This window comes from Sarcophilus harrisii, chromosome 2, assembly GCF_902635505.1.
Source record: "Sarcophilus harrisii chromosome 2, mSarHar1.11, whole genome shotgun sequence".
NCBI lineage: Eukaryota > Metazoa > Chordata > Mammalia > Dasyuromorphia > Dasyuridae > Sarcophilus > Sarcophilus harrisii.
The window spans coordinates 56,520,658-56,548,502 of record NC_045427.1 but is presented as its reverse complement, the minus strand read 5'-3'; the positions used below and the strand labels follow the sequence as shown (position 1 = coordinate 56,548,502).

At 54.5% G+C, this 27,845-nt stretch overlaps 2 protein-coding genes across 3 annotated transcripts; one reads left to right on the top strand and one right to left on the bottom strand.

Annotated features, from left to right (window-relative positions):
- Nucleotides 1-943: 943 nt before the first annotated feature.
- CARMIL2 (capping protein regulator and myosin 1 linker 2) lies at nucleotides 944-23,038 on the top strand. Of its 2 annotated transcripts, XM_031950273.1 has the most exons (39): nucleotides 1,063-1,226; nucleotides 1,616-1,719; nucleotides 1,936-1,986; nucleotides 2,444-2,506; nucleotides 3,762-3,886; nucleotides 4,041-4,138; nucleotides 5,008-5,078; nucleotides 5,310-5,383; nucleotides 6,024-6,099; nucleotides 6,308-6,396; nucleotides 6,482-6,576; nucleotides 7,165-7,251; nucleotides 7,386-7,498; nucleotides 7,812-7,889; nucleotides 8,113-8,189; nucleotides 8,453-8,557; nucleotides 9,211-9,280; nucleotides 9,989-10,070; nucleotides 10,455-10,551; nucleotides 11,572-11,629; nucleotides 11,750-11,922; nucleotides 12,030-12,192; nucleotides 12,294-12,392; nucleotides 12,698-12,826; nucleotides 13,338-13,451; nucleotides 13,922-14,097; nucleotides 14,228-14,315; nucleotides 14,661-14,816; nucleotides 15,679-15,745; nucleotides 16,399-16,679; nucleotides 18,949-19,049; nucleotides 20,018-20,387; nucleotides 20,580-20,702; nucleotides 20,893-20,929; nucleotides 21,129-21,200; nucleotides 21,391-21,660; nucleotides 22,432-22,512; nucleotides 22,625-22,723; nucleotides 22,822-23,038. In XM_031950273.1, exons 1-39 carry the CDS (start codon nucleotides 1,187-1,189, stop codon nucleotides 22,974-22,976), a joined length of 4,407 nt encoding a protein of 1,468 aa, XP_031806133.1. In that variant the 5' UTR covers nucleotides 1,063-1,186; the 3' UTR covers nucleotides 22,977-23,038. The 2 variants fall into 2 exon arrangements, 1 of the variants encoding a protein (XP_031806133.1); XR_004231650.1 differs by lacking the exons at nucleotides 21,129-21,200; nucleotides 21,391-21,660; nucleotides 22,432-22,512; nucleotides 22,625-22,723; nucleotides 22,822-23,038 and having other exon boundaries at nucleotides 944-1,226; nucleotides 20,018-20,370.
- Nucleotides 23,039-23,141: 103 nt separating this feature from the next.
- Nucleotides 23,142-26,864, bottom strand: ACD (ACD shelterin complex subunit and telomerase recruitment factor). The gene is made up of 12 exons (XM_031950274.1): nucleotides 26,303-26,864; nucleotides 25,703-25,836; nucleotides 25,486-25,585; nucleotides 25,321-25,400; nucleotides 25,044-25,088; nucleotides 24,852-24,886; nucleotides 24,600-24,754; nucleotides 24,343-24,424; nucleotides 24,122-24,235; nucleotides 23,575-24,029; nucleotides 23,369-23,460; nucleotides 23,142-23,279 (listed from the first exon to the last, which is right to left on the bottom strand). The coding sequence occupies exons 1-12, from the start codon at nucleotides 26,420-26,422 to the stop codon at nucleotides 23,204-23,206; spliced, it is 1,488 nt and encodes a 495-aa protein (XP_031806134.1). The 5' UTR covers nucleotides 26,423-26,864; the 3' UTR covers nucleotides 23,142-23,203.
- Nucleotides 26,865-27,845: the final 981 nt, after the last annotated feature.

Here is a 27,845-nt window from a genome sequence, read left to right as displayed (position 1 = left end):
TTATTTTTGGCAACAGGATAAAGATTTAAACTGAAGTAGGGAGAGACTGAATGCAGGAAAAGAAGCCTGAAGCTATCTCAGTAGTTGCACTGAGAATCAGGGACCTGAAATTAATGGATTGAAAGATAAACTATTGAAAAGGGAGCAGTATAAGAAAAGGATGAAAAGGTAAATAGCCAAATCTTAAAGAGAGCCTTGAATGCCAGGATCATGAGCTTCTATTTATATGGGAGGCAATGGGCTCTCTCTCTCTCTCTCATTCAGTGTTTCACATAAAGAGACAGAAAGAGAATCCTCTTCATCCTCTCCCTTTTCTTCTCTGCAGTAAGAGTCCTATTCATTGACCCAAGGAGGCTTTTTGGAGGCTGGAACCAGGTTGATCAATGAGTGGACAGCACCCTCTGGTGTTCTCAATGAAAACTACAGCTCTGGGGAGGCAAAGGGCTGTTGAGGAAGTAGGGTGATGTTTTAGGAATACCCCTCTACCCCTTCATATTCTCAAGAAGAGAACCCCACAGTCTCCTGAAGAGAAATGATCCTACCTTGGACAAATATCTCTATTGTGGAAGCCACAGAAGGTTCTGATTTCAGGGGTCATAGCCCATAGTCACTTGGATTCTTCTTTGTACTTAATTTAGAGTAGAAAAGAATTACTTAACCTAGACATTCATAACCTTTTTGGGGGGGGTCATGGACCCCTTTGATAGTCTGGTGAAGCTGAGGTATCCCTCCTCAGAATAATGTTTTTAAATGCACAGAATAAAACACTTTACATTGAAATAACACAGTTGCCAAAATATGTAATAAAACAAGTTCACCGGCCCTAAATTAAGAACCCTTGATCTGGTCCAAGCCACTCATTTTACGGAAAAGGAAATTAAACCCCAGGACAGTTACATTATTAATAATTAGCATGGATTTGATTTGAAGCAGGCCCTTTTGACGCTAGATTTTGGGGTTTTATTTCCCCTTCCCCTGAACAATAGTGGTGGTAGGAGCCTAGACTCCCATGGGGCTGTCACAGCTGAGGGTGGAGAGCAGGAAGCAGCTCTCACCTTCTGCGGAAGAAGGAACAGGTGGTGAGGGGTCAGGGGAAGCCGAGGGCTTCCTGTGCTACTAGTCATTTGCTCTGTTGTTAGCTGGCACTTTTCCTGGCTCTGCAGGGTCCCGAGCTCATCCCCTACAAATGGCCCAGCCCCCTGAGGGCATCTCCTATGAGCTGCAAGGTGAGTTCTCCCTTTCCCCCTTGGGCTGGACAGCTAGCAGGACGGCCTCAGAGATCAGAGTGAAGGCCATGTGCCTCCTCTTCCCCGTGTCCTCCCGCTCCTTACAAGTTCCTTCACTGGTTGGGAACAGACCTTGGGGAAACTGGCTCAAGTCCCCCTGAATTCTCTCCTCTTCTTCCTCTTTGACTCTCCTGCTTCCGCAATCCAAAGGATCCTCAAGCCCAGCTTCCAGTCCCTCAGAGAGTCCTGATACTCTTCCCCTCCCAGCAACTCCTGTCCCAAGTTGGGTGGAACCTAGACTGGTGACCCCCGGGGGTTGGGCTAGGGTGACCTTAGTGGTCTCAGTGGGAAGCCAAGAGGAGATCAGACATGTAAGGTTGGTCCCACAGATGAAATCACCAGGTTTCTGTGGCCAAAGGAAGTCAAACTCCTGCTGATTATCCAAATATATGAGAGAGAAGGGCCTGAAGAACGAGAGAAGGATCGAGTGTTGGTAGGATTTGTGGGAAAGGCTTGGGTGGGAGAGAGAAGGGGGGAGAAGGGATGGATGCAGCCCAATGGGCCAAATGAGGGAAGGGATCACGGCTGTGGAGAGATGAGAAGCTGTAACGGGGACTGTTCTGGGGGGGTGGGGGGGGGGAAGTACGCCACACAAGGCCCACACATCCTGACAGATTTTGTCCCTTGTTTTCTGCCCGGCTCCCCTCAGGCGCTGCTACCCTGGAGAGCCTACTTACTTCACACCTCACTTCCCCTTCGGGTGAGTCCCCACCTCCCCCTAAATCTTCACCAGCCCCAACCTCCAAACTCTAGGATTTCCCAAACTCTCCTAGACTCTGGGCCAAGCGAGGTTAACAGGGGATTTCCATAAACAAGCATTTATTAAATATACTGGCTAAGTCCCTCCTGTATGTATTACAAACATGACTGATTCATTCCTTGCTGTTACTCTGGCTTTGGGGTTGGCTGGACTAATCCCTGAGCTCTGAGCTTAAGAATGGTCGTGGTGATGATTAGTCTAAGAAGTCTGTGTTTTATCCAAAAAGATAATGGAGGGAGCTGAAGCTGGACAGGGCTTGACTGAGAAGAGGTGGACTCAGTTCCTCCCTGTAGAGCATCTCTCAGACCTTCAGTGCACTTAGCCTGGCCAGCAACCCCCTGGAAGGACGAGGGGTCCAAGCTGAACTAAACTAGTATCCCCCGCCCCTTCCTCATAGGTGGACTGCACATTCAGTTACTTGGAAGTGAAGGAGATAGTTCTTCAGGAGATTCCACCGCAGGTGAGGCTCCGCTTTCAGTATACCCCAAACAGGATTCCCTGACTAGACTTTTTCCAATCCTCTTCCCAACCATTTTTAAAATTAATTTTTCCAATTAGTTAAAAAAATTTATTTTTCTCTCCATCTCCAAAAAAGAAAAGGAAAACTTTTGTAACAAATATGTATACTCGAACAAAACAGATTCCCACATTGTCCAAAATGCTAAGTCTCATTCTGTAGCCTGATTCCCTCTCTATTCTGTCTGGAGGTGGGTAACATGCTTCATCATTGGTCCTCTCAAACCCTCTGAAATCCTGCTTGTTATTGCATTGATCCCAGTTCCCAAGTCTTTTAAGAGTATTTCTCTCTATACTGTTGTTAATGTCTAGATTGTTCTCCTGGTCCTGCTCACTTTCCTCTGCATCAGGATGTGTGTCTGGCCAGGCTCCTCCAAACATCATTTCTTTTCATCATTTCTTGCGCTTTATTAACCGGGCTTCTCTGGGAATACCCAGTTCTAACATGCAGCGGCTCCTCAGAGGCCTTTGCATTCTTTCCCTCTCACTGATTCAGTTATCAGAGGTTTTATTCTGGGAAAAGGCAGCTAAGAATGGCAAAGAAAAGTAGCAAAGTGATTGGCTTAAGCCCTCCTGTTTTAAAGTTGCAGACAGTCAATCAAGGGAGGCACCAAAGTGATAGGGAATGCAGTGGGCTTCTTGTTGGGCAAATTAGGTTTGCTCAAAAGGTCCCGTCAAGGTATCTCCATGTTAGGATTGGGGATGTCCAGAAAAGCCCAGGTTACATACCATAATTTGTTCCGTCCCTACAACTGATGGACCATACTCCCCGGCCCTTAGTTTCCACTTCATTGCCACCATGAAAAGTGCTACTTTAAATATTTTTGTACATATGAGTCCTTTATCTTATTTCTTTGACCTCACTGGGATATAGGACAGTGATGTTGCTAAGTCAAAGAAAATGCAGTTTAGTGCCTTTGGGGACAGAATACTGGACCAGTTCCCTGATTCAATCAGTATATCAAAACACCTGTTTTTCTACCTGTTTTGTCATTTTCCATTTTTGTCAGCGCTGTCGATCTGATTACTGAGATAGAATTTCAAGAATGGTTTTAATTTGTATTTCTCTAAACATTAAGTGATTTGGAGCATTTTTTCATCTACCTCTGGGTAATCTGGGTTTCTTCTTTTGAGAGCTGCCTGTTCCTCTCCTTTGACCCATTTATCAGAGGGAGAGCATCGGTTTTTCTGACCATTAGGTGATTATTGAGTTGGAGTTGCTGCCCAAGTTGATGATGAAGCTTCCTGCTCTCGGGGCCCTGGAGCAGTTAGCCTTACACATGGCTATGTCCATCCGCAAAGTCTTCCCAGAGACTTCTCCCAGGTGAGGACATTCTGGGAGCAGAACCACAATGATTCCCCCTCTCCCCCATCCACACATGCATTCTGCCAGAGCTGGGGACCCATACTAAGTAGAGAAAACCCTCTCCAATGGATGGATGCTGGTTTGTTTCTTGCTTCCCTCTCCCACCTTTCAGGAAGCTGTTCCGGAAGTCTCCCTCAGCCCTGCTGGCCCGGCTGGAGAAAAGAAGTAGTTCCCTGGAAGAAGTGACACTAGGCAACCTTGGCCCATGTGGTGAGGAGGTTGAGGGGGAACAAGGGGTCTGAGCTGACTTTTACAAGGTCCCATAAGAGCACTTAGTTCTGTCCTTCAGTGCTTCCAGGTTTATAACTCCCTGTCCTTACAACTAAAGGCAGCTAAGTGGTGCAGTGGATTACCTTCATGAGTCCAAATCCAGCCTCAAACACGCACTAGCTGTGTGACCCTAGGCACATCACTTCACCCTGTTTGCCTCAGTTTCCCCATCTGCAAAATGAGCTGAGAAGAAATGACAAATTACTCCAGAATCTTTGCCAAGAAAATCCCAAATGGGGTCATGAAGAGTCAGACATGACTCACAACTGTATAAGGTTAGGCAGAACAAATCTTACCCCCATTCTAAAGTGGGTAAACTAAGACCCAGGTTTGCCCAGAGTCATATAGCTATCAAATGGCAATTGGAATATTCAGACCTTAGGACCCCTTTTCTCTCTTTCCTCTTTTCCCTTCCCTTTCCCCATGGTGCCTAAAGGGAAAGGGAGAATTGGATCTCTCTAAACATGAGGCTTCAACAAATATTTATAAAGTACCTTTTAATCTAATAGATTGCCAACTATGTGAAGGCAAAAATTGTGGCCTTTTTATTTTATTTTTGTTTACATTACAAACAAGAATAAGATATTTTAACATATTGGGTTCTTACTAAGTTCTCAGCTGTATTGAACTAAGAACATTAAAGGAGACATGGAAGAGGAATGTAAAGATTTTTGCCCAGCCTTCACTTCTGTCTTGCGTGTCGTTCTGTCCCTCTCATTGCATTTGTCCCTCCTTTCTTGTCTTTCTGGTTCTCCCCTCCTGTGCCTCTCCACAACCCTGATGTGGCCTTTATCCCTGTCTGACTCTAGGAGGATTCTCTGAGACCTATGCTGCCCTGTGTGACTATAATGGGTTCCCATTCCGAGAGGAGATCCAATGGGTGAGACTAGGGCCCACAAGCATTCCCTGTCTTTATGGGGTTTAGTCTACTAATTCCAGCAGGGGCCATGGGGAGGGAGTGCAGTGGTTTGTGTGAAGGAGCAAGTCCTCCAGGAATCAGTGAGAGTCGGGGGTGGGAGGACTAGGGGGAAGGGAATGGATCCTCCGGCCCCCTACCCCAGGAGGCACTAGCCGAACCCTGGAGGTGACCCTGTGTACTTACTGAGCCCAGGATGTGGACAATATCTACCATAGCCAAGACTGTCGGAACTTCAGCCTAAGAGATTTCAGTCATCTGCACAGCCGGTGAGAGTGGGCACAGACTTGGGGGGGGGGGCCTGGGAAGAAACCAAAAGTATAGGGGGAGCCCAGCTCCACTTGCCTTCTTAATAGCATGGGATTTAGATCCAGTTGCGTCCTTAGAGGTTATCCAGTCCTACAGATGAAGAAACTGAGACCTAAAGAAGGAAAATGGCTTTGCCCAAGGTCCTACAGGTAGCAAGTGGCAGGGCTGAGATTTGAACACAGGTTTTCTGGCTCCTAGAGCAGTTAGGTGATACAGGGCATAGGGAAAAGGGGCCTTCGAGTCAGAGAGACTCCTCTTCCTGGCTTCAGATCCAGCCTCAGACCCTTCCTACATTTGTGACCCTGTTTTCCTCAGTTTCCTCATCTTTTAAATGAGCTGGAGAAGGTGATGGCAAACCACTGCTGTATCTTTGCCAAAAAAAAACCCCTGAGATTCAGGGAGGACTGAGCCCCAAATCTGTTGCTCTTTCTGAAACACCCCAACTTTGGGCCTGTTTCCCCAAGGGTACAGGAAGGGGTTAGCTGGGAAAGCCAGGCCCGAACTTTCCCCTGCTTTTCCTGTGATTGCAGGAGCGGGAAAATTAAGATTTTGTCTCATCTCAGAGCTCAGCACTGACTGGATTTCCCGTCTCTTCCCCAGGGATGTGGCCCTAAGTGTGGCTGCCTTATCCTACAACCTTTGGTTCAGCCGCCTCTCCTGCTCTGACCTCAAGCTGGTGAGGAGGGTCCTGGAGTGGAGAGGGGGGACAGTAGGAGGAGAGGAATCACATCACTTATTAAGCTCCTACTGTGTGCTAGTCTCTGTCTTAAGCGCAGTGGAATTGTGGCAGGAGATGGAAGGCAGAATGTCAGGGCTATTAGGAGGGTCTCTGAACACGCCGCCCTTCCCGGCTCCCCACCCCTTCCCCATTCTCCCCTCCACAGAGCCTAGAGGTGTCTGAGCAGATCCTCTACATGCTGAGCAAGTCATCCCGCTTGGAGGAGTTGGTGCTGGACAACTGCGGTCTGAAGGGGTGAGGAGGTGGGGAAAGGGGGAGAGGGAAGGAGGGGTCAACACCAAGTCCGGGAGTCCCAGCCATCTCTGTCTCGCCCTCCCAGGGACTTTGCGCAGCGCCTGGCTCAGTCTCTGGCAGAGCATCCCCGGTCGGCCCTCAGTGTGCTCAGCCTGGCAGGGAACCCTCTGGAGGACCGAGGTACCAGCCCTCTCCCCTCCCAGCCCTGCCCAGACCCGGACCTCTATGGATCTCTGCCTATTTTCCACTCCCGCCTTGTCCCCTACCTCCCAAATCCCCACCCCCAAACCAGTCCGGCCCTCTGCCCCGGCCTTCTGCGACCCCTCCCATCCACACCCTCTCCCGGCCCAATTGCGGTTCAGGGACCGGCCTCAAGAGGACAGAATCTGGGTCTGTGGTTTTCTCTCTCCCAGAATGTAAGCTTTTGGGAGGCAGGCCCCGGGATTTGCCTTTCTCGGTAGCCCCGAGGCTAAGCACAGAGCCTGACACATTGTGAGTAATAAAAGGTTGTTTACTGACCGACCCCTGAGCCCTTGTGCTGAGCGCAGAGTTAGGTGAGGGGAGAGCAGCCTGTCCCTTCGGAGGCTCACAGCCTGGCCCTGGGGGAAGATGGGAGCATCCGTAATCGCAGTGATGCGCCCCCGGGAGCCTGGCCTTCCTCCCTGGCCTGCTGGCAAAGGGACTAGAGCTATGGGTGGGGCGCTCTCCCTGCCTCCCCCTCCCCCCAGAGGATCCACACCGTCTTTCTTCCCTCCCCACAATCCCCAGGAGTGACAGCACTCAGCCGCCACTTGGAAAAGCGTCCTAGAGCTCTGAAAAGGCTCAATCTTTCCCGGACAGGGCTGACCACCAGAGGTGGGAACGTGACCTGAGCTAAGGGGAGGAAGGGGGGCAGCCGCTCGTGGGCTAGAGGGGGTAAGGCAGTGGGGATGGAGATGAACCCCAGCTCCTGACCTCCTCTCTGCCCCTTCTCCCGTCTCCTCGTTCAGGAATGAGCGCTCTGGGCCAGGCCCTCCTCACCAATTCTTCCTTTGCTTCCTCCCTGACCCACTTGGACCTGTCTGGGAATCCTGGGGCTCTGGGGGTCACAGAGGATGAAGGGGTGAGTAATCCTAACTTCTGACCCTAAGGCCCCACCCCAAGCCCTGATCCCAACAAAGCATTGGCAGTGGGGTGACTGCCTAGATCTTATAGAATGTTTAGAACTTCAAGAAACTTGGAGGAACCATTTGCCTTCCCCCATTTTTACAGATGAAGAAACTGAGTCCTGAGAGGGAAACTGACTGACCCAAAATAGGACTAGAATTAAGCTCTCTCTAGGGTCCTTGCTACTGGACCAAACTATCAAAGCCATGGGGAAGGGGAGGTCAGAAAGGAGATCTGAGGGGTTCTGCTGAAGAATTATGTCCTCGCAGGGTCTATATAGTTTCCTGAGTCATCCCAACGCTGTGAGCCACCTGAACCTCTCAGGGACCGACAGTGCCCTGGACATTGTAAGGAAAGGGTCCTATTCTATCCATTGTTTGGGGCGGAGGAAGGGAATGGGGTGAGGTGGAGGAAGTGTGTCCTTAGGGGTGGAAGAACCCTGGGTGGGGAGTGGGATGTAGCTCAGATGCAGTGGAGAGCTCTGGACATGCCCCTCAGGGACAGTGCCCGACACGGAGGGATGGTGGTCTGGGTCTGGGGCCTCTGTTACATTCTCCTTTCCCCTCCCAGTTGTTCCGGGCACTGTCTCGAGGATGCTGTGCCAGCCTTGTCCATCTTGATGCTTCCAACAACATCTTCTCCCACGTGTAAGAGAAGCCCTCCCATTGTGGCTCTTCTGCCCCAGAAAGGGCAGGGCCCACCTTGACTTGGGGATGAAAGGGAAGGAAGGGGCCCTCTGACTCAATTCAGTTCAGCTCCCTGAACCAAGTGGACCATGCAAGGGGTGCGGGGGCTGGCCCTGGGCCAGTCAGGGGAGAACAAGTTAGTGTCTGCAGCCTTGAGGAAGGGCCTCTGAGATGGGAAGTTAGGCAGGAGGGAAACCCATCCCTGTTCCCCCCCCCCCTCCCAGAAGGAATCGGGGAGTGCCCTCCTCCTTACAGTCATTCTTCAGCCAGGCGAAGTCACTCCACCATGTGGCTTTGGCAGGGACCAAGCTGCCTTCAGAGGCTCTTAGGTGAGTAATGTTCTGCTTCCTCCACCTTGCAGTCCTGATACCCAGCCCTCCAAGGGAGGTCAGTCTGCCCATGAGGGAGGGACATGTTTGTGGGCTCCTGCTGGGTGTGGCTGGGGCCAGAAGGATCCTAGCACGGTGCACTTATAGTTGGAAGGGACTTGAAAGGTCATCTGATCCCACCCCCTCATTTTACCGATAAAGCCAAAGCTCAGGCATGGGAAGTCATTTTGACCAAAGTCACGGAGGTAGTAAGTGACAAAGACAGATTTGAACTCAAGGGGCAGCTCAATGGGGCAGGGGGTAAAGCACTAGACCCAGAGTTGGGAAGACTGGAGTTAAACTCTTAACATTTACTAGCTATGTGCTCCTGGGCAAGTCACTTAACCCCACTTGCCTTGGAAAAAACTCAAAATTACTCTTAGACTTTAACTCAGAGCCTCTGACTCCAAAACCTGAGCTCCCTTTCCACTGCAGTCCCTCTTGGCATATAATAAAAGAGCAAACATGGGGCCATCAGACTTGGGATTGATTCCTGGCGGTAACACATATTAAGCAAATCACATCTCTTCTTGGAACCTCTGTTTTCTCATCTGTAAAATGGGGGTAATAATACTCAGGCCATTCTCAGGATGGCTTCTATCCTATTTCCATAGGAGCCTTCTTCAAGGCCTGGCCGTCAATACTCAACTCACAGATATCCACTTGGACCTCAACACCTGTGAGGTAAGGCTCCTGGCCCTAAGCCCTGCTCAGCTTCCCTATCCCTTAGCGCAGAGAACATTAATCTGGGAGGCCAGGATGCTGTAGTTGTCTCCTGCACTTGGGCTAGTCTACCTCTGACCTGCTGGCAGGGCCGTGACTAGCTAAAAGTTCCTGGGAAAGATTCCGGTAAATCCCTTAGCGGAGAGAACATTAATCTAGGAAGCCAGGATGCTGTAGTTGTCTCCTGCACTTGGGCTAGTCTACCTCTGACCTGCTGGCAGGGCCGTGACTAGCTAAAAGTTCCTGGGAAAGATTCCGGTAAGCTGGAGAGAGGGGTGCATGTGGCACGGAGGACAATCTCACTTTGGGGGTAGTTGTGTCTGCAGGAGACAAGCTACATACCCAGAGTACCAGCCCCTGTGCTCAAGGGATTGGGGAGAATGACAGGAGAGAGGTTTCACAGCAACAAAATCCTAGTGATGGAGCCGGCCATGTCTGGTACCTCCAAGGGGTACCCAGGTGGGCCATAGGAGCACTTGTCAGTTCAGGGAAGAAGTACTCCTCACCCTGCCAAAGGCCATGTTGGGGAGCTAAGCTGCGGCAAAGCTCCATTCACACTAGTTATGATATTGCTTACTGGGTGGGAAGGTGAGGTAATAAGGGAAATTCTCAGCCTGTTCAACTCTGACTGTGCTCTGTGTCCCACCTCCCACCCCCCAAAAATAACAGCTCCGTTCAGCTGGTGCTCAAGTGATTCAAGACCTCATCTTTGACATCAACTCGGTGAGGGCCCTGGATTTGTCAGACAATGGTGAGAGCTGCAGAGGAGGCGGGATGAGGGACTCCCTTTACTGCAGGGACTAGGGAGTTTTTTTCCCACCCAGTGACCAGAAAGGGAGCTGTTGTACCTTATTTCGGGCCAAGCCCTGCCCCACAACTACCCTCCAGGCTTTGTGCCCAGAGCCTCCTAAACCCTCCCCTCTAACCCCTGAACTTTGTCCACTGGCAGGGAGACTGATCCTTGTCTGGAGTGGGAGGAAAATGCTGAAACAGTGGCCTCTCTGACTGCCCCGGGGAAAGAGTCTGCTCACTTCTGGGGCTCAGAATCACATCAGCATGTGGGGAAAGGACAGCACATAGCCTTCATTCCCTCTCCCCAGCCCTGTCAGTTTAGCCGTGGTTGCCTGTTCCCTAGGTTTTGACACAGACATGGTAACGTTGGTGTTGGCCATTGGGAGGAGCAAGTCCATCCGTCATGTGGCTCTGGGGAAGAATTTCAACATTAAATCAAAGTAAGAAGCATCTCCCAATCCCACACCCTTCCAAGAGGATTCATTGTCTTAAGCCTCATTGTCTTAAGAGTTACAACTGGCCAGTTTTGTCATTTCAAGCCAATATTCAGAACTTTCATTATTCTAAAGAAATTGTCCAATGATGGAGTCCCCAACTGGAAGCCCAAGTTCTTTCTGGACTTTCCAAATTAACTCTCTGATTTAGAGATCCAGCCCACCTGAAACTAGATTCCTCATGTTTTTTCTTCTGCTACTGTCACCATATCTAGGTGTCTTCCCCAGTTCTCACTGTGTCTTTTGTGGTTGGGAAGATATAGATCCAAAAGATCAAAAAGTAGGGTTTATTTATAAGGGAAGAGAGATTTTATATATATACACATAAAAGCAACAATAACAACACAAAAAAACAGACAGTCTAGATTGTTCAACATGTTGATAAAAGAAATCTATCTAGTTCCAGACTTAACGGGACCTAAATTTTCTAATCTAAGAAATAACTATGCTGGATCCTTCTTAAATCCAGATTAGCATCCCACACACCAGTCTTGAGCCCAAAGGATTCAGTTTGTTTTCCTGGTCTACAATTCCAGGCTCACTCTCTGCCAATCAGGAAATCCTCTCTGCTAATAATTGCAAAGGAAGCTTTCAGGTACTCTGCTCATATTCCCATGTAGCCAACAAACTAAATCACTTCCTTTCCCAATCAAGAACAAAGAAGAAAATAACAAAGACTGGCTTCATATCGCTATTAAAAAGAAGAATAATCTCCTCTGACAGTTTACAAATGCTGTGCTTCCTCAGTCTGATATAATCTCATAATCACTTGCTTCTGCCAGAAGCCCCAGTGGTTCTTCTTCATGTGATCAGGCTCAATTAACACCCAGCTCCAGGGACTGCCGATCCCCCAAACATCCCGGACCCTACACTTAGCACGTATTCCCTAGGTCCGAAGGGCTGTGTCTTTTCAGTATTTACTCTGATAAGTTTAGCGCTCTCAGCCGCTCTCCTTTCCCTTCCCAGGGAGTCCCTTGGGGATGTGCTGCACCGCATTGTCCAGCTCACCCAGGATGATGACTGTGTGAGTATGAAGGGGAAGGGCATGTTGTGAGAGGCTTGAAAGCAGCGTCCTGCCCCCCAGGAGGCCTCTGCTCCTGGCCCCGTACCTTTGGTGACCACCCCCCCATTCCCACAAACCCAGCCCCTGCAGTCTCTCTCTGTGGCCGAGTCAAGGCTGAAACTGGGCACCAGTGTCCTGCTGAATGCCCTGGGCAGCAATCCGAGCCTGACGTCATTGGACATCAGTGGCAACGCCATGGGGGACACAGGTGCCAAGATGTTGGCTAAAGCCCTGCAGATCAACACCCAGCTCAGGTGAGAGGGGTGGGGGGGGACGGGATGGGGGGACAGGAAGGAGCAGGGCGGAGGCCGATGAGACAAATCTGTGCTTCCCATTGCTCCCTCCAACCCTGGTTCCCCAGGACTGTGATCTGGGACCGAAACAACACCACAGCTCAAGGGTTCCTGGATGTGGCTCATGCCCTAGAGGGGAACCACACGCTGAAAAACATGCCCCTGCCTCTGAGTGACCTGGCCCAGGCCTACCGAAGCAGCCCGGAGCGAACCTCTGAGGCGATACACCAGGTCTGGGGTGGGCACGGGGGGAGCAGAAGAGAAAGGATGGCGCCTGGGGGGCACAGACCGAGCCTCAGGCCCTCTGTGACTCCCCCACATCCTTCCCCCAGATCCAGGCCTGTCTCTTGAGGAATAATCACACACACAGAACCCTGCCTGACCACGCCTTCCGCTTGCAGCAGGGAATTGTCACCCGATCTTCTGAACAGGTCCCAGGCCTGGCCCCATACCCCCTAGGCCTGTGTCCCTTCCCTAGTGTCTCTCCTGTGTCATGGGGAGGGGGAGTCAGTCTGGACCTTGGTATCCTAGGACAGGAGGAAAAAAAGGCCCTGCCCCTCCTGTGAGACTGCCTCCACCCTTCCTCTCTCCTCTCTTCCTGTCCCTAGCTCCCTTCTCTTGACTCTCAGAAATAAAAAGGTCCCCCAGGGTCAGGACACTGAGGTCCTTGGGGGTAAGTGAAGACTGGGGGGACTGGAGGAGCAGGTGTCAGAGACACGTCTTCCCCCACTCCCAGATGGTGAATGAGATGTGCCTGACAGTGCAGGAGCACATGGAGTTGCTGGGCTGCTGGCCCAGCCCTCGGGGTGAGGCTGCCCTGCACCAGGCTGAGGAAGCTATCCGGGATGCTAATTTCTCCATCAGTGTGAGTTCACCCACGCCAACCCCTCTGTAGCCAACCCATGCTTCAAGCTCCTGCCGATCTGCTTGATGAGAGCCTAGCAGCGGTCTCTCTCTTGCCTGATTATAATAATGGCAGCTAGTTTGGATACATCAGTTTAAAGTTTACAGGGCACTTCACCCATGTTCACTTGTTCGACTCTCAGAACAATACTATGAGGCGGGTGCTATTGTTTACAGATGAGGAAACTGAGACTGAGAGTTTTAAGTGATTTGCCCAGAGTTAAACATCTAATAAGTGTCCAGTGCTGGATTTGAATTCATCTCTTCTTGACCTTCCAAGTCCAGTGCCCTAACCACTGTACAGCTCACCTGTCTGTCTGCTTGCTCACCTGTCAGTCCCCAGGTCCTATTCCAACCACCTCACTAAAGTCATCAGCGGGGGCCAGTTTCCGTCTAAGCCAAAGTATGAGAATCTAGGCTGGAGCCAGCCTTCCTCCACAGACCCTGATTCTTCCTGTTTACCTTCACGCCAGATTCTGCCTGTGCTCTATGAGGCTGGAAACTCCCCATACCACAACAGCCAGCTGCAGCAAAAACTGGAGGGCCTCTTGGAGGAGGTGGGCCAGGCCTGTCATCAGGAAATACAGGTGAGCTCGCCTTTCCCCTTTGCCCTGACCTTTCATCCATTCACATAAGCCTAAAAGCACCAGACCTGCCCTCCCTCCAGAGCCCAACAATGACTTATTTGTCCACCCAAGCATAGGTTTTCCAAGAGCACTGCTTGGCCCTGGTCTTATCTCCTTTATTTTTGTGAAAAGATAGTTTGGATGAAAGAGTGGGTTACTGCCTTTCTCTGACTTGGGCAGGGGAGTTGGAAGCCAGCAGCTTTCACCTCAGAGAACGCCGTGAGGAATGAGAGCTGTCCCTAATTTAAGACGAGTTGAGTCAGTAAAGTGTCCTTATTGCTCGCACTGTGAAGTTTGGTGTCTAAGGCGGAATTCCCTTTGAAAACGCTTTATGCCTTCAGAACCAGCTGGTTTCCTCACTTTCCGTATGCTGACACATGTTGGCTCATGTAACCTCTGACCCCCATGCCTTCTCTCTGCCTGCACCTCAGTCTTTCGTACAAGCCACGCTGGACACAGTTCAGAGCCTGTGCCCGAGGGTGATGCAGAAGGCCGGGCGCCGGGAGCAGCTGAGTAGCGCTATCTCAGGCCAGGTCAGCCGGCAGGACCACCTGGGCCTCAGCCTACTCTTGGAGCAGCTTCTCAATGACGTCTTCGGCAAACTCAAGTAGCCCTGTCCCCAGGGGATTCTAGGGAGGGAAGACAAGGGAGCAGCAGGAGGAGGGGAGCGATGCATCAGTGGGGACTACTCCACATCCTTGACTCTGATCCTTAAATCCATTTCCTACCTTTGCCAGTGAGATCCGCCTGTCTATCACAGCAGCTGCTGCAGAGCGAATCATTGCCCAGGTAGTGGAGGATCTGAGTGCTGCCCAGAATCGACTGGTGAGTCTGGGGAGAGGAAGGGAATTTCGGAAGGAGAAGGAACTGGCAGCGGAAAAAAGAGAGGGGAACCAAGATTGGAAGAGAGGGCTTCATGTGGGATCTACACAGCTCCCTTGTCATCCCTGTGATTTAATCTGTGGTGTGGGGTCTCCAAATGAGATCTACATGGAGCTAAATGCCTCCACTCCTTCCTCTTGTCCCTGGTCCTTCTTTCCCTGATCAGTGCCTCCATGAAAAGAATTGGCAGAACACAGCTGCCCACCAGAACTCAAAAATTACTAACTGCTTCTACCCTGTTCTGTGGTCTTGGGGAGTCATTCTAGGGCACTGTCTTACTGGTTTTAGGTGGAAAGCTTATCTCAGCACACATCAGAAGCACCCCCTTCCCTGCTTCTCACAGACAGTGCTGAAGCAGGAGCCAGGAAGAGTGGGACTCTACTACATAGGGGAGATAGAAGTCCTGGGGATGGGGAGACAGAAGGCCTCTCCTCCTTGGGGGAGGTAAGTAGTTTCTCTCACCAGCTCCCCTTCCCCATCAGCAAGGTAGGATCCCTGATAGTCTGAATTCTCCAAGGAGAGGAGGACATGTTCCATACCCACCCTTCAGTTCATCTCACATGAGCAATAGTCAAAAATTACAAAACTAGTTCTCAGTCCCTTATATTCCCATTGGTGAATTCCTAAATCATCTCAATTCTCAAGACAACCTGTTCTCTAAGTCCCTTTGCCATTGACTACATCTGTGACCTGGGTCTTCTGGAGGAGGCAAGATAAGACATCCCACAGAATGTTCAAGTGACTGCTTTTTTCCTCTTCCAGCCCATGCCTCTCCTTTCCACCCACTTATACAAGATTTGGGCACAAAGTTCCCCCTGCTCCCAGAGCACAGTGACTACTCTGAAAATAGCATCTACTTCCTGACTTTATTTGCCCCATCTGTCAAATGAGAGAATTGGACCAGATCTGGGAGTCTTTCTGCCATGGCTTCCTTTGGCAGCAGTCTGATTAATGCCCCTTCTCAGAATCCTGTTTTTAATACACAGAATAAAAGACAGAAGGCTGCAAATGAAACCGATTCTACTAAAATATAGTTATCAAAATAGTCTTTAAAACAAATCCACAAAATGCAGGTTAAGAAACTGGCCTGGAGGATCTCCAAGGTCCCTTCCTGTTTGTTCTAAGAGTCTAGCAGACCTTGACTGTGGATGCTGAGCCTCTCGGAATTCTCCTTAGAGTTGCTCCATTCTTCAGGGAGGCATGACCGCAGCCTCCAGACCTTCTGCCCACCGCCTCCCCCAGAGAGCTTCTGGGCTGAGGCAGATGGGCTGAGGCCTGGGCCTGTCATTCTGCTTCCCCACCCCAGGACAAAGTGGCCCAGTGGAGGAGAAATAAACACAACCAGAGCATCCGGCCTACCCCTGCTGTCCGAAGTAAGGCCGGCGCCCTGACTCTTGTGCTCCCACTGGCCTTGGAGGGGACGGGGCAGGAATGAGGTTTGGGGTTTCCCCCCAGAGCATGCCTGTGTCGGGCCTGGCAGAGAGTTTGTGCCTGTGGCTGAGTGGGCGCTGCTCAGGCCCCAGCACTCAGTCCGTAGGGGCCTTTTCCCCTGGGCCCCCTGAGCCATGGACAGGACAGAAGCTACCGGGGCTAGTGCAGGCCCCTTCCCCACTAGGGCTCAGCTGTAGCGCGGAGGGACGCGGGGAGGGGGTTCGGCGGGGAGGGGATAGCCAGTTAGGGTCTGATCTCGGGGCATCTCCCGCTCAGATTCTCTGAGGATGCCGCGTCGGGGGAGGGGTTGTCCTGGTGGGGATGGGGGCTCCTTGGCTGCTGCTGCCCCGGCCCAGCCCGGCATCCCGCCCTGATCCGGGACAGGTCCGCCCTCCTCCTAACTCGGGGAGGGGCGGCTGCGTCCCTTACGGCCGAGGCCCCAGTGCTTCAGCACCCGGGACAGCGCCCTGGGCCGCGGGGAGAAGAGGGGCTGAGAGGGGGAGGGGCCTTTCCCTCCGCCCTGGGCGGGGTTCTCCGCCCCCCCTCCCCACACACACTCCCTTGCTGCCCTCAGTCCTCTCTCCCCCTCCCGCAGGTCCCTCGGAGGAGCCGGAGCTGGAGCCGGAGTCGGAGCCGGAGCCGGAGCCCGAGCTGGCGGCTCAGGGAGAGGATGCGGAGCCCGGCGGGCAGCGGGCGGGGCCGTCTCTTAGCAGCAGCGCCCCGGTCTCGTCCCAGCCCGGCCCGGCCCCGACCCCGCTGCCCGCGGTCCCGCAGCTCCACATGGACCTGCCGCTTGCCAGCCAGCCGCTGGACCACCCCACGCGGGCCAGGCCACGGCCCCGCCGCCGCCACCACCAGCCGCCCAGCAAGGTCCAGGTGAGCTCGGCCCTGCGGCCCAGGGAGGCAGGAGCATCCTCCTGCGGGGCTGGGGGGGGCGGCTGGGAGATGCGGGCAGGGATGCTCCTGGGGCTGCCTGGCCCAGGGATGCGGGGGCGGGGGCGGGAGGCCCGGGGCCGGGGCGCAGGACGCCCCCGGCCTCCCCTCCCCCCGGGCAGCGGCTTCCTCTCCTCTCCGGCCAGTTCGGCCCTCCCGCGGGCACACCCTACCCCAGAAGGGTGGGGGGCGTCCCAAGGTTGCTGTGGTGACGGACTCGGGAACGATGGGGAAGCCAAATTAGCTGGGAAAGGGAGTTGCTGGAGGGGTGGGGGAGGGGGTGGTGGCTGTGCGTGCAAAGTGCTTGTACATGCATGACTGTGTGTGAGACCGCTGTGAGTGGGGGCCGTGTATGGGCAAGTGAGCGTGGGAGCGCTGTACAACTGGGGGCTGTGTGCACATGTGTGTGAGGCGTGTGCGGGGTCCTGGGCGTTCTGCCCCACAGGGCTCCGGTCTGCCTGGTGTGTCGGGCTGGGGGGGCGTACCCATGGGCGTCCGACTTGTTCCTGGAAGGCGACATGCGTGCACATACATGTACGTGCGTGTAGTGAGGTCTGACTGGAGTCCAGTAAAGGTCCCAAAGTGCTGACGGCCACTCCAGCCTCCCCTGGCCTTCGGGCCGCCCCGCCTGGGTGAAGATCCCCAGTCAGCCCCCTCTCCCGCTCCTCCTGGGCTCCCACCTAGCCTCCCCCTCATCTTCCCACAGTAACAGCTCAGGGCCAGGCAGAGAAGAAGGCAGGGAGCAGGAGCTGGGACACAGGGGGTGGCCCGGCCTCTGGAGAGCAAGAAAGGGATTCGGTAACTGAGAAAGCGTCCCGGTGATGGGAGATGTGTACCCACTTCTGAGGCCCCGCTGCTTGGCCTAGGCAGGGAGGAGAGGGGGGAAGGAGGAAGGAAAGGAGACTAATAAGATAAGACAGGTGACCTGGCCAGCATGGGGATGCTAGAGGCTGTGTCTGCTTCCTACTCATCTCCTGAGCCAATGGGTACACACTGGGCCTGGACAGCAGAAAAAGGACAGAGCCTGGGAGCCGGAGCTCTGAAATCTAGGAAATCCATACCCTCCCTTCGTCCCTACTCCCCTGCACAAACACAAAACACACAAGAAACCTCCGTTATTGTGTGGGTGGGAGTTTGAGGCGTGAGGGAGAAAAGAAGCCTTCTTGGCCCTACTTGCTTCCCTGAAACTGCCTCTAGAGCCCGGAGCTTCTCAGCCAAACCTCCTTCCTCTTCCCACCCTGCCTCTCCCCAGCCAGGGTCCCAAACCACACACCCTGTGCCCCCGCTCTGGTCTCCAGATGTGAGAAAAGGGTGAGAGCGGTTCCTGCCCCACAGCTGGCTGCTAGGCCCTGGACCCCGACAAGGACAGGGCCCTTCCTCTTCTCCCCACAAGGTCCCCATGCCCTATGGTTCCTGCCCTCTGCTGCCTGCCTTTTCCCTCCCTCCCCCACCTGCCTGGCCTTGAGCTCTGGGAAATTGAGGGGGAGGCTGGGTTTTGGGGCCCAGAAGAATTGGAGAGGTGAGGAGGAGACTGGGGCTGCCAAGAAGCTGGGGGATCATCCACCACGTGGGTCAGCCATGTAATGGTGCCGAGTAGGGGGCCTTTGCAGCAAACAGATGGAAGGGGAAAGTGGAAAGAGAAGGCTGAAATCTCCCCAGCCATTCTGACGCAGCAGGAGGAGAGAGAAAAGAGAGAGTGGTGGGGGGGGGGGGAATAGAGGGGAAAGGCACTGCAGGGAAGTGTTCAGAGCAAAGACTGGCTCTCCAACTGGGTGCTGGGGAGGTAGGAATCGTGGGTGACTGCGAGTATGAATGTGCCTTTGGTTGTGTATGATTATGTCTGGGGGTGTATGTGAATGGTGCCATGAATGTGACAGTGTATGTGAATGTATGATAGGGCTGTGGGGCTGAATAACTGAAAATGTGCCTTGCATGTGGCTGATGGGCTTCGGGTGTCCCACTGGGTTATGCTCGTGACGGAGGTGAAGGGGGGTCCTGCTCTTAATCATCTCCCCATCTTCCCCTTGGCCCCTGCCCTACCCATGACTGGAAGTGGGAGCCAGGGGCCCCAGGAGGTGGGGAAGGTGGGCACTAGTCATTCCACTCCCTGCCAGGGGCTCTCCCTGCTTCTGCTCCAGGTTTCCTGGCCCAGGAATTTGGCCTGGGAGGGAAGGAGGCTTAGTTGAGTTCCTGAGGTGCCCTGTGCCCCCAGGTACCTCCCGTTGTGCCTGAGGAGGAGAATGGGCTCAACGCCCGTGTGGACGAGGGCGTCGATGAATTCTTCTCCAAGAGACTGATCCACCAGGAGAGACTGTAAGTGGCCCGGGTTGGGGAGCAATCAGGGGCAAGTGACAAAGGATAAGAGAAGGGGGATCAGGAATGACTGGCTGGAAGGGACCTTGATCAAGAGGAGCCAGGGCTGGAAATGCTTGAAGCTGGGGGCGCTTGGGACTGGGAGTACCCAGATGTGGGACTGTCTCCAGCCAGGAGCCAGAGGGGCTGGGATTATTCAGGCTTGGGAGTTTAGGGCTGAAGATGACCTTGGTTTTAGTCACCACCAATCTTGGACTGAACGACCCACTCTGGTCAAATCGAACAAGTCTGACCACATCACTGCCTATCTGTCTATTCCAGGGCTTCTTTCAGATCAAATATACCTTCTTCTGTTCAATTTTTAAAGCCTTTCATAAGCTGGCTCCTTTCCTGCCTCTTCAGTCTTACTCCTTACACCCCCGTTCTTCCACCAAGTGACCCTGGTCTCTTGTCTCTTACCTTTTCTGGAGTCCCTGTTATTTAGCGAGGTGCCTCCCCAGCAGGTGATTAATAAATGCTTATTGGCTGACAGGAATGTCTGAGGCCAGGAGTAATGGGGATTGGAAGTGGCCATTTCTGGGAGTGGCAGGAATGTCGGTCAGTCAATAAACCCATTTATTGAGCACTTCCCCGTGCCAGGCACTGAGGCTGGAATTAGCCCGGCCGGGGATAACTAGGGCTGAAAGTCACTAGAGCTAGAAATGGCCCTGATTGAAAGCGACAGCTCGAAGTACTTGGCGTGGGAGGGAACCGGGAGTGGGCTGCTGAGGAAGGTCTGGGTGGCCCGGGAGTGACCGAGCGCAGAAGAGCTGGGGCTCCTCCTGACCAGGACAGCAGTTCCACGGGGCTGGGACTGAGCAGTGAGGGGGTCGGAAGGGACCCCTGGGCTAGTCAGCTCTTAAGATCAGAGGGGCACTGGGAGCTCTCTGTCCTATGATCCCAGCCCACACTGAACTCTGCTCCCGTAGGTGGTCCCCTCCGGATGCAGTCCCTGAACCTGGGACTCCTGTCAGTTCCCGAACACTACGGAAAAAGCTGGGTACCCTTTTTGCCTTCAAAAAGCCACGATCCACTCGGGGGTCTCGGGCTGAGCCCGACGCCAGCCCCGGGGCTCCTCCTCGAACCCGGAAAGCCGCATTCAGTGACCTTCTCCGCCCACCCAGCCGGCCTGGCCGAGCAGAGGAACCTGGAGTTGAAGGGACTTTGGAGGGAGTACCCAGTTGCTCCCCGGATCCCGCCCGGAGGAGTCGGCCTCGTTATGCCAGAGAAGGCAAAGCACATTCTATGATCCTGCTTTCTGCAGATGAGGAAGAGGCCCTAGGTGGGCGGCAGGAGAAGGTGAAGGCCCCCCCTCCGCCTCCCATTTCTCCACCCATAAATCTGGTTACATGGTTCCTGTCTTCACCTTCTCAGTGGTGCCCTCTTTCCCCCGAGCTGAGGCCCTGGGTGGGGGCTCGGGCCTGCACTCGAGCCGAGGAAGGGGGTTGCCCCCCTCCTCTAGAGCTTCCTGACTCCTCCCGATCCCCACAGCGGCGACCATTGGAGCGGGGAGACACCGAGATGCCTCCGTCCTTTGAGCAGCGAGTCCATGTCATGCTGCAGCGAATTGGTGTGGGCAGGGGAGGCGGAGGCGGCGACAGCAAGAGGAAGCAGGTGAGGCTTCCATGGGGGCTTCCCTTTGCAGGGCGGCACTGGCCAGAGCGGGAGGGGGATACAGCTGACATGTGACCGGAGGAAGCGGCCTATGGGCGACTCGCCCTCCTGGGGTGTCATGTTGGGGCTAAAAGTGGCCCCACTGACAGGATGACCAGAAACTTGATTCACTATCCTCCTCCTCCCCCAGAGCAAAGACGGGGAGATAAAGAAGGCCGGCTCAGATGGTGAGTGGAATCTCTGCTGGGAGCAGGGGGCCCTGGGTTTGGGTCTAAGCCCCTCTTGCCAGCTTGGCCAGGAGGCTTAATTCCTCACCCCAAGAGCAGGGTGGCAGAAGTGGGCTAATGGAAGGAGGGGGGAACCCTGGGACCTAGGCCAGAAGACAAGAAGAAAAGGAATTTCAGCCACTCGACCCTCGTTTTCCAGGAGACATCATGGACAGCTCGGCTGAGTCGCCTCCCCTGTCCCTCAAGTCCCGAACCCACTCAGTGTCTGCAGGTAAGTGGCGAGGGGAAAACTTCTCTGAGGCACAGGCGGCCGTCCCTCTCCAAACCACCTTCCCAGCCCGTGGCACTTCTCCCTGCCAGGCCCCACCCAAGCCTGTCTGGAAAGTTTGGTGTCCTTTCCAATGTCCAATCAGGCACAAATGACTGACTTCTGCCTCCCCCCACTTCTTCTCCCTGCTCAGACTCATCATGTCGTCCAGGACCGGGAGGTCGGGGGCCGGAGCCTGTGGCCTGGAAGGCCCTGGGCCGGCAGCTGAACGCTGAGCTCAGAGGGAAGGGCTGGGACCGACCAGGACCCCGGACACCCTCCCCTAACCTGCTTCAACCTGAGCCCAGCTTCCCAAGCCCCTGCCCTAGTCCCATCCCATCTCCTCGACTGTCCCCCCGAAGAGCCAGCAATGCCGGGAATGACCAGTTCATCCAGGACGCTGCCCTGGGAGCCAGGAGCGAAGGTATGGCCATGGGACACAACAGCCAGAAAGGGTCTCTGTCCACCCACGATCACGGTCGAGAGTTGGACATTTGGTGTTACATTTGGAGAATGATACACGCCAGAACCCCAGAACAGACTGATACAGAGGAGGTCACTGAGAGGAAATGATGTAGCCCCCAGAGAGGAGGTGACTGGATGTAGCTACCTTTTAAGCTCAGCTGTAGCAATAAGATTGGGAAAATAAACAGGGCTCTCGGAGCAATAGTTGGAAGCATTTTCCAAGATTTGCGCCGCTCCAGGGATGAGCTGTCCCGGAAGGAGGAGTAGGAATTGGGCAGATGGAGATTCCAGATAAGAGTGACACGAGCCAGAGCAGCTAGAAGAGGGACACGTGGCTGGAGACAGTGGTGGGACGGCTGCCTGGCCAGAGGCTCCCTCGTGGAGGGCCTGGCATACCGGGCTCTCAAAGGACAGACAGGACGTCATGGGCAGTGAAAAGCCACTGAAAACTCTGAGAAGGGGACTTACTCATAAGGGTGGTCCGTCAAGATAATTAATCACTCTGGCAATCTGCCTGAGGTAGGGAGAGAAATCGGCTTTTGAGATCTAGTCTGGATGAGAGCCTGAAGTAGCGTGGCAGAGTGACAAAGTGGCGATTCTGGCTTTCGAGAAGCTAGCAGGGAGGCAAGGCTGGGGGGGGACTAGAAAGCGCCGCCATAGCAGCAGGTGGCACCCGGAGGTCTGCTGCAAAGCCCTCCTCATCTCATTCCGTGCTCACCACAACCTCCAGACAATCACCTGAAGCCCCGAGCTGTCTTGGCCACCCGAAGAGCTGTGTCTGTGCACGAGGAACAGCTCCAGGCCCCGGCAGGTGAGCAGAGGGAGGGGGCAGAAGGGAAAGGAGGCACTGCATGGGGTGCTAGGGCCAGGGATCACCCCCACCTCCAGGGGTTACCCTGAGCCTCCCTCTTTCACCCCGGCAGCTACATCTCCCATCAGAGACTTGCCCCTGCGCCTACACCGCTCTCCTGTCCTCAAACGCCGTCCCCGAGTTGATGAGCCCTCATCCTCACCGAGTCTGGGTAAAGAGGCGGGGAATGGGGGGAAGGCCTAAGGCCAACAAGCTAGGGGTGCAGGGTCAGCAGAGCCAGGCCCAAGCTGTTGTGTGTCCCCCCTGCAGGGTCAGCCACGAGCACAGAGCCCCGGCTGCCGCCACCACCAGATGAGCTGCCCCCGGAGGTGCCTGCCGGCCTGGAGTCCATCCCCTTGACCACCGCTCCCCCAGCCACAGACCAAAGAGTGGGCAGCCAAGCCCCCGACACCCCCAGCCCCTGACCCAGCCCTCCACTCACACCTTTGGCCGCATGAGATTATTTTATTAAAAAACTCAAACCTCATCCTAGCTGTGGCCTCCCTGGGGCAGGGGTGGGAGGAGTGACCACCTTCCCATCCTGTCCCTACCCAAGGCACTTCCTCTGCACTGAAAGGAGGAGACGAGGACTGCAGTTCTGCTTTTTATTAATCCTGGCCCCCAAGGCAGCATGCCAAGCATCTGCTGCAGGTCAGAGCTCTCCCACCTCCACCAGGTCGGTCTCCATCAGCACCTGTCTGGCCCAGTCCAGGAGCGATGGGCAGAGTCTGTGAGAAAAGAGGTAAAAGGTTAGGGTGACAGGCCAGGAAAGGAGCCAGGAGAGGAGCCCCCCACCAGAAGGCCGGCAGACACTGACCTGGTCGCTAAAACCTGGGAACAGAGTTGGACACAGGACTCCGGGTACTTGTACTGAAACGGGGAGCCATCCAGATGTGTCTTTGGAGGGACCTACGGGGGACAAAGGGAGGTGAGGGAAAAGGCCCTTCAAATTAAGGTCAGCCAGTCCAAAGCCTCTTCCCTTTCCAATGCGCTCCAGTATGGAGTACTTCTGCCTGCTCTCACCCTGGCTGGGGCCGGGCCTCCTCCTAGGCTGGAGTCGTCTGAAGGAATGTTCTCCGCATCCCAGATGATGCTTTTGACTCTCTTGCTCACAAACTCCAGGCTGGGCTTATAGCTTCCTGGTCTGTCCTTTCTCCCCCTTCCCTTTCCCCTGGCCCTGGCCCTCGTCAGGACTTCAAGGGGCTGGTGGGAGCCACCCATCTTGGGGGTTTCCCACTCGTCCCTGGAGAGACTGCTTGCTGCCTGGGATGAAGAAGGAAGAGCTGGACAGAGCCGGTCCAGTGGTGGATCCTGGGAGTAAGTGGTCTGGATACAAGGAGACCCACTGCCCTGAAAGAGCAGAGGGGACAGGTCGATGGGCTCCCTGCACCCCTCAGAGGGTTCCTGACTGGCGATGAAGCTATCCTTCGGCCGACTTGGACTTCCCTCCGCTGAGAACGGCAAACAGTCCAGGGCCTCTGGCAATGACAGGAGAGAGAAGGGTCTAAGGCCAGGGGGGAGGAGAGGCCACCCTGAGACTCTGCCCCCTCCCCCCTGGCTTCCTACCTACCTACATAGGAAGAGGAGGAGGAAGAGGATTGCGTCAAGGACAGGGCTGGGAGCAGTTGCCAGGGGTTCGGTGGAGTCCTCTCCAAACTCTGACAGTCAGGGCTGTTTTCAGAAACTGAGGTGGGGGAAGACAAGGAGGGAAAAGAGAAGACACGGGATGAACGCCTCGTCTTCACCTGGAGACCCTGAGCCCCTGAGCCCTTTCCCCCAGGGGTCCCTTACCTGCCCTCAGGTTCTGAAGGGTGTCCTCCTCCTCTGCACTAATATGCAGCTTCAGGCCTGAGACAGTGAACACAGCTTCTCCCTGTGGGGGACAGTGTGAAATTGGGGGAAATGACTTCCTTTGTACCCAAGACCCTTCTCTATTAACAAGTCCCTGCTGGCTCCACTTCTTGTGAGCAGCTGAGCTGCTCACTGCCCCCTCCTGTTGGGCCAGGGCAGCTCTCTTGTCCCCACCCCCCAACCCTCTGCAAACTGACCCGGGCCTTCCTTCGAGAGGCTTCCCATCGAGTAAGGGGAAGACACCCCCCTTGGGAGTCCCCCAGCTCCAGGCAGCTTTGGGCCTGACAGCTTAGCAAGCTCCTTCGGTCTTCACACATCTCTTCCAGCAACTGGGACAACGAAGAACTTCGATCTGGCAGAGAATGGGTCTGAGTGAGGAAGTGAAGACAAATGTCTCCCTTCTTCCTTCAGTCCATCCCCCCCTTCCCCATCAGGACTCCCAGGGGTACCTATGTGAGGGGAGGTCCTCTCCCTTTCATGGTGCCTGTAGGGACAGAGCAGAAGGCCTGGGCCTTAGTGGGCCCCAAGACCCCAGACCCCCACAAAGCTTTCCAGCAGCTTAAGATGAGATAGAGCCACTCCTGGGCCCCAGTCTTCCTTAAAGCTCTTCCCACCTCCTCCTCCTGCAGGCACATACTCACTTTCTATATTCCTTAAGTTTTCTTCGAACAGCTGGGTCCCAGTTACTAAAGTAACAATAAGAACAGTTACTGGGGATTCCCCGTAGAGAGCAGAGACTAAGGGGAGATGCGGCCGAGGCAGGGGGAAGGGTGGGACAAGGCTCAGCTGGGGAGGAGTCCTGAGGAAAGGGGCGAGAATTACATCAGGAGGAGAGGGAGCGCCACCCGCCCCCAAAGCCAGAGAACGGGGGATGTGGCACCGAAGGGAGTCCGTGCAGGGGGGAGAGGAGCCCCTCACCAGCTCGTCACCCCCTCCCTGGGGAGCTCCGTGGGCAGCAGGATGAAGCGGTGCACCCAGAGGCAGAACTCCCCACTGCCCTGCAGGGAACAAGAGGCAGAGTGAGCGCTCCGGCCCCGGCCCCCCGCAGCCAGCCATCGGCAGCCCCGCCCCCACCCGGCTCACCTGCGAAGCCTCGGCACCCTCCTCCTGCACGCACACCTGGAAGTCCTGCAGCAGCAGCAGCCGGCCCACGGCCCTCCTAAAACCAAAGTGCTTCTCTTCCCTGCGGGAGCGCCCGCGTCAGAGCCCCCTCCGCCAAGGCCCCGGCCCGGTCCCGGGGGGCCCCCTCCCCGCCCCCTGCCCCGCCCGCGGGAACCTGAGGCCCGGCCGGGGCCCTCACCAGGCAGCCATGCTCAGGGCCTCGGGGGTCACCAGGCAGTGCACACTGTGGGTCCCGTCCGTCACCAGCAGGACGGCGGAGGCCGCCTCACCCAGCAGCTCCAGGGTCCCTCCCGGAGCGGCCTCCTCAATCACCTGCACGGATCCCCGCGGGTTACTACGGCTCCGACCCCCAACAGAGGGGCTCGCCCCCTCAGCCTTTAACCACACCCCTCGTCCAATGGGCCTCTCGCTAAGCAGGAATGACCACGCCCCCAATCATCCGCCCCGGCTCCACGACCCTATCGGGTCCAATGGGTTTTTGGTAGGACGGAATGGTCACGCCCCAAACAGGTGATATCACTCACAACCACGTCCCTTGCCCAATGGCTTCTTGCTAGCCCCCGCAGGCCCCGCCTCTCCCGCCCCGAGACAACACCGCCAGCCCAAAGGTTCTGACCAGGCCATCCAATAAGCCTTTTACTTCTAACATCTCTCGCCCCATTGGCCACGCCCCTCGCCCAATGGCTCCTCCCTTTCCCCGGAGCTTCTGATCACACCTTTCCCCTTTAACCCTAGGTTTTAAGCTTGGAGGGCGCCACATCCCTCTCTGCTTCCTTACCTCCAGCAGCTGCCCGAGTCCCTCTCCCTTTCCCTCTGGCCCCGAGCTCTGTCCAGGCTCCAGTCCGAGGAGCAGATCCCGGATCCAGGGCTGCAGAACAGGCTTCCACGACGTCGCCATGACCTCCGACTCGGGACTGCCCGTACCCGGGGAGGAGGGAAGAGAGTCGCGCTATTATTTCCCGCCGCCTTGAATGACCCCTGTCTCCGGAAGAGGAAATCGCTGGGCTGGACGGGGAACTGCCAATCTCCGGTCAGGCCCCGCCCCCCGAGGAAGCTTAGACTCGGGTAGGCCGTGTGCGCGTGCGCGGCGTCAGACTGTGTGTTAGTAGCGGCTGCGCCATCTCCCTGCGATTGTTTATTAACGTCCGCTAACCCTAGCTGCCGTTTCAACTCGTCCCGGTCTCTGTATTCGCCATCCCACACCTTGACTACTGCAGGAACTGCCTCCACTCCCTCCCCAGGGCAGTCCATCGTCAACCGGAACGATTTTCCTAAAGGTCCAGTCTCGTCACGTGACCTCCCCCCTCAACCCCCGTGACTTCCGGTCGCTGCGAGGCACAAACACGAAGTGCTCCGTCATTCGAAGCCTCGTGACCCGACCCCTTCCCGCCTCGCCAGCCTTCTTCCTCCCCTACACGTGTCCTGCCCTCCCCGACCCCGGCCTCCTGGCTGTTCCGAGACGCCCGAAATCCCCCGTGGTGCTCTCTCCGGCTCTCCCCGTGCTTAGCATGTTCTAGCATGTTCTAGCATGTTCTCCCGAGCTGGCTTCCTGCAAGCCCCGCCTCCTCCAGGAGGCTCTCCGTATCCGCTCTTACTTTCAGCGCCTTTCCTCTGTTCATTACCCAGTCACCTTCTGCATAGATTGTATATATTTATAAGTTATCCCTTCCCTCAGACTGTAAACTCTTTGAGGGCAGGAATTACTGTTTCTTTGTGCATCCCCAGTTGAGCTCATTGCCTGCCTCCTAAGTGAGTTAATATATATTTACTCTTCTCCCCATTGATTTTTCCCAGTTACATATAAAACTATTTTTTGCATTTGTTTTTAAAACTGAGTTTCAGATTTTCTCCTTCCTTCCCTCCCTCCCTATTCTACCCCCCCCATTGAGAAGACACATGTGAAGTTGTACAAAATTCAATATAATTTTACTGACTTCTACAGTGTTGTTTTTTTTTATATTTTTCCAACTTCTAACGTTTTTGAAATTTTGAGTTCCAATTTCTCTTCTTCCCCTTCACCGTCTTTGAGAAGGCAAGCTATTTAATATGGATTACACATGCAGTCATGGGAAACATTTCCATATCAGTCATGTTGCAAAACTAAGGAAAAATATGTTCCATCTGCCTTCAGACTTCATCAGTTCCTTCTATGGAAGTGGCAACTATTTTTCATCATAAATCCTTCGGGATTGTCTTGGTTTGTATTGCTGAGAATAGCTAGATCATTCATAGTTGATCATTTTTCAATATTGCTACTGCTGACTAATGTTCTGGTTCTGCTTATTTCACTTTGCATCACTTCATATAAGTTCACAGGTTTT